Source organism: Arachis hypogaea, chromosome 7, assembly GCF_003086295.3.
Source record: "Arachis hypogaea cultivar Tifrunner chromosome 7, arahy.Tifrunner.gnm2.J5K5, whole genome shotgun sequence".
In the NCBI taxonomy this organism is placed as follows: domain Eukaryota; kingdom Viridiplantae; phylum Streptophyta; class Magnoliopsida; order Fabales; family Fabaceae; genus Arachis; species Arachis hypogaea.
The window spans coordinates 79896705-79904595 of record NC_092042.1 but is presented as its reverse complement, the minus strand read 5'-3'; the positions used below and the strand labels follow the sequence as shown (position 1 = coordinate 79904595).

The following is a 7891-nucleotide window of genomic DNA, read 5'->3' as shown; positions in this document are numbered from 1 at the left end:
TGAAGGACCTTGGATTCCACGAAGACTCCAACCTACCCTTGTTCAAGACCACCTTCCCTAATGTTCCTGACTTCTCTCCTTCCTTCGACCCACACTCCGAATTCCCAGACATCCAAACCATGTCCTACAACTACACCAACGCCGTTGCCACCCTCGACCGCCTCTTCCATGACACCTCCAATAATTCTCCCCCCACCGGCTTCGATTTCATAGAGGAGTTCATCCGTGCTGCCAATTGCTTCGACACCAACCACCTCCACGTCGTTCACGTCATATTGGATCGACTCAATCAACGCCTCCAATCCCCTGCCGATGCAAAGCCTCTCCAACGCGTCGCCTTCTACTTCAAGAAGAGGAGTGGGTTGCGGTGGAGAGGCGGAGAAGGTCTGACGGTAAGAGAGAGGTATGTGTGTAATTATTGGAAGTGGGTAGGTTAATGTGAGAGAGAAGAGGAAGATATTTATAAGTTTTAATTAGGTTTACTTAAATCTTTTAAATTTTGAATTTAAAAAATTTAAAATTAATTATTACTATAAATTAATATGATTTTATTTAATTTTTGGCTGATAACCTCTTGATTTCATATACTTTTCCTATATAGTATTACTTAATTAATAAAAAAATAATCTAATTTATTATTGTATCCTTTAAGAATTAATTTAAAGTGTTCAATATTTTAAGTAAAAATTGGTCTCATACGTGATACGTGATATTTTAAAAAAAAAAAACCGTTTTATCTATAATTGACCCATAAAAATATTCTTAAAAGTGAACTTGCAAATAATTTTATTTTAGGATAAAATATTAAATTGGTCCCTACATTTAAGAGTAATCCTGTTTTAGTCTTTAAAATTTAAAGTATCGTATTTGAATTCAAAATTCTTTTATAGCTTTAATGTAGTTTCACCGTGAGATCAAAGTTAAATAATTAACAAAATGTCAATATAAAAACAAGGTCGATAATTTGAAAAACAAGTACAAATTCCAAAAGTACAAAATCAACCGTAAATGCATCATAATAAATTGTAAGAAAAATATTTATTTATCATTTTCCTTAGCTCTATAGAAAATATTTCATTTAAATTGTAAGAAAAATAATAAATAAATATATTGATGCATCCACAATTGATTTTGTACCTATGGAGCTTTGTACTTGTTTTTCAGATTATCGACTTTATTTTTCTACTGCTATCATTCAGGATGTTCTGTTAATTATTTAACTTTGGTCTCACGGTAAAACTACATTGAAATTAAATAAATTTTTTTTAAATTCAAATAGGATACTTTAAATTTTAAGGATCAAACTAAAATTACGACCAAACATAGAAGACCAATTTAGCACTTTATCCTTCGTTCTATAATTGTAATTGCTATAACTCTTTCTCTCTTTTCATTTTAAATCATAGTTACAACATGTTATTGATTATTACCTATGTCACTTTTAGCATTAATATAACGGTAACAAATTTCACAAACAATTGGCGATATTCTCAAATCTCAATAGATAATGGTGAAACATTGTTTAACAACACGTAATAGGTCATCCTTAATTATTAAAAAGGAAAATGTCAATTAGATACATTCATATGATTCAATGATTCACTGCTTAAACAAATCTATACAATACAATACAAGGCTTTACACCCATTGGTGACATAATAGAGTTATATTTAAGACGGAGTGAACTATTAAAATGGTAAATTTAAAAAATACTAATGATAAATAAATTTTTTAAATCTATATAGAGTTAGTATTTTTAAAATTTTTTTTATTAAAAATTTAAAAATACTAATGATAAATAAATTTTAAATTTTTTTAAAATATAATAAAAAAATAATAAATATATATCTTAAAAAAGATTTTAGAAATTAGATTTTAATATAAATTTTTATAATTATTATTAAAAAAAGATATTTTTATCTTTAAAATTTGATAATTTTATATTTAGTGAATTTTTTTAATTTTTTATTTTGAATTACCTCATCTTTTTGAAAAATAAAAAATCTAAAAATTAAATTTTATTCTAAATTTTTTGTGTACTTTTTAAATATTCAAATATTCACATAAAAATTCAGATCAAATGAATAAGTTGTTTATTAAATAATTTTTTTTGTTACTTACAAAAAATATAATAATTATTTGTTATTTTTATTACATTTTCAAATCATTTAAGGACTATTTTGTCAATAACATCTTTCAAGAACTTTTTTTTCGGCAGTTGAATCTTTTGATACCAAATTGATAGTTAACCCTCCAATCTATTACCAAGAAATAATCATTTTTTTTCTAATAGTAGAATAAAATTGCTAACAAAAAAAGTTCCTTAAATTATATATGTATATTATTACTAATTTCAACTAATTTATTTAGCTTGTAAAACTATGTTTGATCCTTGTTTTAATTTTCTTCTACCAACCGAACTATGAGGTGTCTCAGTCTATGATGCATGGGGAAGATGGTGTAGCAACCAAACAATAACCCTAATTAGTCAATGTTTAGCTCAACAGAAAAAATAACTTGGTACTTATATTATAAGCTTTTTTTTTTCTTGAATCACTTGAACTTGTCAAACTCAATAAAAATATCCCAAAACTTCCAATAGAAAAATTAAAGACTATTAATCCCATGTTGGATTTGTTTAGAGTGAATAAATTAGAATTGAACTAAGTTTGGTGTGTTAGTTCATCCTCCCTCTATTCCTCTATGAATTTTCATTTATCTTCACATAACATTGATACTACTAAATTCTTTTTCTTCTTCTTCTTCTTCTTGTTCACTTAACACAAAACAAAAATAGTGAAACTAACACAAAATGGGAACACCCTTCAAGCCAATACCAAGCACAAGAAGAAGCACATACTATAGACTAGAAACCAAGAACTTATCTTACAAATTGTGCAGCCAATTTGATGAGTTTAGAAGGCTTTGTTTTGGGTCGAATCGGAGGAGGAGGAGCAGCGCAGGGAAATACATTTTGAAGGATGTTACTTGTGAAGCAAGGCCAGGGGAGTTGACAGCCATTGCTGGCCATAGTGGAGCTGGAAAAACCACCCTGCTTGAAATCCTTGCTGGGAGAATATCTCCCGGCAGAGTTTCTGGCCAATTGGTGGTGAATCATCGGGCGATGGATCCGAACCGGTTCAGAAGAATTTCAGGTTATGTGACACAGGAAGATGCTCTGTTTCCATGTCTTACAGTGAGAGAGACACTCATGTATAGTGCTATGCTGAGGCTTCCCGGGGGCAGAAAAGTGGCTGCTACAAGAGTTGAGGAGTTGATGAAGGAGCTTGGGTTGGATCATGTTGCGGATTCAAGAATTGGTGATGGATCAAGCCATGGAATTTCGGGTGGCGAAAGGAGGAGAGTCTCTATTGGTGCTGATTTAGTTCATGACCCTGCAGTTATCTTGATTGATGAACCAACTTCAGGGTTGGATTCTGCTTCAGCTCTTAATGTAATCTCATTGCTTAGACTAATGGCATTCAATCAAGGAAAGACTATTGTTCTGACTATCCACCAACCTGGTTTTCGCATCTTGGAGCTTCTTGATGGCCTCATTTTGCTCGCGGATGGATTCGTCGTGCACAATGGTTCCTTGAGTCTTCTTGAGGCTAGGCTCAGGCTATCCGGCCATCAAATTCCGCGTCGCGTCAATGTCCTTGAATATGCACTTGATGTCATGGAAAGCTTGGTTATTCATACATCATCAGAGTCTGAGGACAATCAATATCTTCTTAGAGACAGAGAGTATGAAGATCACAGGATGAGAATGCATTGTTCCAAGATTGCTAAAGAAAAGGCTCTCTTGTACTCCAATTCTCCTATGGAAGAGATTCTAATCTTAGGAAGAAGATTTTGCAGCAACATATTCAGAACTAAGCAACTCTTTCTCACCAGAGTTATACAAGCCTTAGTAGCTGGATTCATTCTTGGAACTATATTCTTGAATACAGGTAACAAGCAAGGTCAATTAGCATTGCAAACGCGAAGCGGCTTCTTCGCTTTCAGCCTTACCTTTCTGTTATCTTCCACTACAGAAGGCTTGCCAATTTTCTTGGAAGAGAGAAGAACTTTGATGAGAGAGACCTCAAGAGGAGCTTATAGAGTTTCTTCCTATGTTCTTGCAAATACACTTGTTTTTCTTCCTTTCCTTCTAATGGTTTGTGTTCTATATACCACCCCGGTTTATTGGCTTGTAGGATTAAGGAAAGACATTGATGCATTCCTCTACTTCTCTCTAGTTGTTTGGTTGGTCCTCCTCATGTCGAACTCTCTTGTGGCGTGTTTCAGCGCTCTTGTGCCGAATTTCATCCTTGGAAACTCAGTGATCGCAGGCCTAATGGGGTCTTTCTTTCTGTTTTCGGGGTATTTCATATCGAAGGAGAAGATGCCTAGCTACTGGATTTTTATGCACTATTTGAGTTTATTCAAATACCCTTTTGAGTGTCTTATGATAAATGAGTATGGAGAAGAGCAAGGAAGAAGAAGATGCCTAGAAACTAGGAATGGAGAATGCATATTGCATGGAGTTGAGTTCTTAGAACAACAGGGTTTGAAGGAGTCAAAAAAGTGGACCAATTTGGTTGTAATGTTGGGGTTCATAATAGGGTATAGAGTTCTTTGCTTTTGTATTCTTTGGTTCAGATGTTACAGAACCAGAAACTGAAATCAGGTTTACCACAAATTATTAGGTGCTAATTACAACCATTTTACTGTTTTCATTTATTTATTATTCACCATTGTTAGTGAATATTGATAAGCATAATTCATGTTCACATGAAAATTATGAATATTGCTTTGTAATAACCAAGCAAAAGTTATCTGATTTTTCTGAAGTATTTACATACAATGCTTCTTATCATGATCATGATTGTGCATTCATTTACCATTAAGATCAACACTGATGAAGGAAGACAAGAATTTGCAAAGCTTATTATACAATGGAAAAGCATTATGCTTATAATAAACATGAAAAACCAAAATTAAAGCACTTTTTATTTAAATCACTGACTAACCCTATACAAATCTGTTCTGTAATGGAACCATTGATTATGATCTATAAACAATAGAAGAATATTTAGTACAAAATTGCATACAGTAATTTGTATCTCCACAAATCATTGAAGACAGAAAAGGGTCAAGCAATAGGGAGCTTAATTGCTTCCATCATCTATCATAAATTGAAGTGAAGGTCATTGTAGCATAAGATCCTGTGCTTCCTGAAAAAGATGAACTTTCCAAATCATCTTTCCTCTCTGAACTAGTCATAGCCATCAAAGATGTATTTTCCACTTCAATTTCTTCAACCTTGCCTTTCTGTTTTCCTTGATCTTTCGTTTCCACAAACTCAAATAGTAAGCCTGGTTTTGACATCATCTTCTCATTGACATCTGTTTTGCCTATCAGCATGTCGTGCACAGCAGACATTGAAGGCCGGAGCTGAAGAGAATCCTGAATGCAAATGAGACCAATCTTGCAAAACCTTATCGCCTCCTCGACATCAAAGTCGCCGGCTAGCGAGGAATCAACCAAACTCTCCAGCTCCCCCCTCTCATACAAATCCCAAGCCTGAAGACATAATCATTGGTCACTTTTTAAAGTTTCAGTTCCCATCAATACTACTTCAAAATGAACATTAATATCCTAGTAGTAGTGGTAGTAACCTATGTTTGGCAATTGCTACATTACTTAACATAAGATTGCATATAGAGATATTACCACTTTTTAAAATACCAGTGATGTTAGAATCCCGGGTTAAGCATATCATAACTGTCATGTTGTAAAACTATACAATATAAGACCTAATTCACATTGCATCTGTTATGGTTACTTCCCTGCCCAGTCACAAGCTTAGTAAAAAACTTGTATGGAATTATCACATTTTTTAATTGTTTCTCTCTTCATAACAGTGAAATTTGGAATCCAAATCAGAAGCCAAATATGTATCTTAAATTTACTTTGATATTTAACTAATTATGAACTTCCAAAGACTGATGCACTTACCCTTGTGTGTAGATACCTTTCTTTTGCAGGTAAGCGTCTATTTGTGTTACACCTTCCGCTAACAATTTCTAATAGCAGAACTCCAAAACTGTAGACATCTGATTTTCTTGTCACTTGACTTCGAATCGCATATTCAGGTGCTAGATAGCCACTAACAAAGGCAAAAATGAATGAACTAATCCATGATTCTGAAAGAATTGAAAGATAGAAATCAAGAATGAACTTACGCTGTGCCAGCAACAAGCGTACTAATATGGGTAATGTTTGCCGGAATAAGCCTTGCTAGACCGAAATCCGAAATTTTGGGCTGCAAGTCTTTGTCAAGTAATATATTGCTAGCTTTAATGTCTCTATGGATAATATGTGGCTCAACTTCATGATGAAGAAATTCAAGACCACGCGCAACGCAGATGCAAATGTTCCTCCGTGTATGCCAGCTTAAGTACAAGCTACTATGGCCTCCACCTATAAATAACAGCTAATTTATGTAATTTTTAAATAGGATGGATACAAAATACACTAATTCATTATCTCTCGATATATTGTCTCTGTCCAGTCTATGTTCCAAGATGGGAACCAAAAGCTACCTAGGAGATTTATAATACAGTCAGATGAAATGTGAAAAGTTTACTCACCACCAAGTGTTTGTGCTAGGCTGTTATTCTCAAGATAGCCATATACCAAAATCCTCTGGTTCCTTTCCACACAGCAACCATACAACTTAACTAGATTCTCATGCTCTATACTAGAAATCACCTCGATTTCTGTCAAGAACTCTTTGACTCCTTGTTTAGATTCAGCTGACAAAACCTTAATAGCAGCCAGAGTACCATCTCCCAACTTTCCCTGCTCAGTATACAAACTACAAAATTAAAACTAGAAACTTTCTTTCTCAATAAGTGTGAGGCACTTATGAATTGTGGCAATCACCTTATATACCGATCCGAAACCTCCCTCCCCTATCTTATTTGCAGGACTAAAATTTTCTGTCGCAATCTGCAATTCCTTGTATGTGTAGAGATTGATGTTCATAAAGCTAGAAAGATCTGTTGCAGCATATAAACATGAATATAAACATAGAAACATTTTGAACATATCAAATTCTCAAAAATCTGCACACCTATATCAGCTCCGGTTGGTTGCGCCGCCGAAGAAGACCCCTTTCTTCCACAAAGAAGAGAGAAACAACTCATCACAAAGAAACTCAACCAACTTCAGCATCAAATTATAATCATATGACTACACTATACTCAACAACATTAATATCCAATCCTCAGCCGAACATAACTATTTGTCACGAGAGTATGTGCTGAAAAACAAACAAATAATTCAAATTACAGTGTTCTCTAACCAACATATAAATAAAGACTCACCCCGTATGCTATTTATTAGTCAACTTGAAAAAGTCTACTTGCTTGTGCTACCTTCTGTACAGCACCGGTTTATATAATTATATGTTACTTTATATCTCTATTAAAGAATAAAGATAAAGTATTATTTTGATTTAATTTAGTACTTAATGTTTTAAATATTTTATTTCAATTTTAAAAAATTTTAAATTTTTTTTTCAGTTTCGAAAGTAATGTTATTTTATGATTAAATTTGATACAAATAATTAGTATATTGAAGAGCTAATAATATTTAATTTTGATACATAAGTAAAAATGTAAAATCAATTCATTAATCATCACTAAGATAAAAGTTTTTTTTTTATTTCTGGAGTGTTAATAATTGATTGATAGAATTTAAGAATCTTTTAAAAAAAAAGGAGATTGATTAAAAAAAGTATTACTAAAAAGTTTTGGTTAACTTTTTTAATATACTGAAAATATATGACTTAATAATAATGTTGTTCACATTCATGTCGATCATTTTATGAATAACTCAG

The 7891-nt window shown here is 32.9% G+C and overlaps 2 protein-coding genes across 2 annotated transcripts; one reads left to right on the top strand and one right to left on the bottom strand.

Moving 5' to 3' along the window:
- The first annotated feature begins 2686 nt into the window (after nucleotides 1-2686).
- On the top strand, nucleotides 2687-4825 carry LOC112703624 (ABC transporter G family member 10-like). The gene has a single exon (XM_025755172.3). It carries the CDS (start codon nucleotides 2813-2815, stop codon nucleotides 4664-4666), a length of 1854 nt encoding a protein of 617 aa, XP_025610957.1. The 5' UTR covers nucleotides 2687-2812; the 3' UTR covers nucleotides 4667-4825.
- A 138-nt stretch (nucleotides 4826-4963) lies between these two features.
- On the bottom strand, nucleotides 4964-7491 carry LOC112703625 (cold-responsive protein kinase 1). Its single transcript, XM_025755173.3, has 6 exons — nucleotides 7124-7491; nucleotides 6934-7049; nucleotides 6639-6849; nucleotides 6231-6468; nucleotides 6004-6154; nucleotides 4964-5568 (listed from the first exon to the last, which is right to left on the bottom strand). Exons 1-6 carry the CDS (start codon nucleotides 7194-7196, stop codon nucleotides 5167-5169), a joined length of 1191 nt encoding a protein of 396 aa, XP_025610958.1. The 5' UTR covers nucleotides 7197-7491; the 3' UTR covers nucleotides 4964-5166.
- Between the last annotated feature and the right edge of the window lie 400 nt (nucleotides 7492-7891).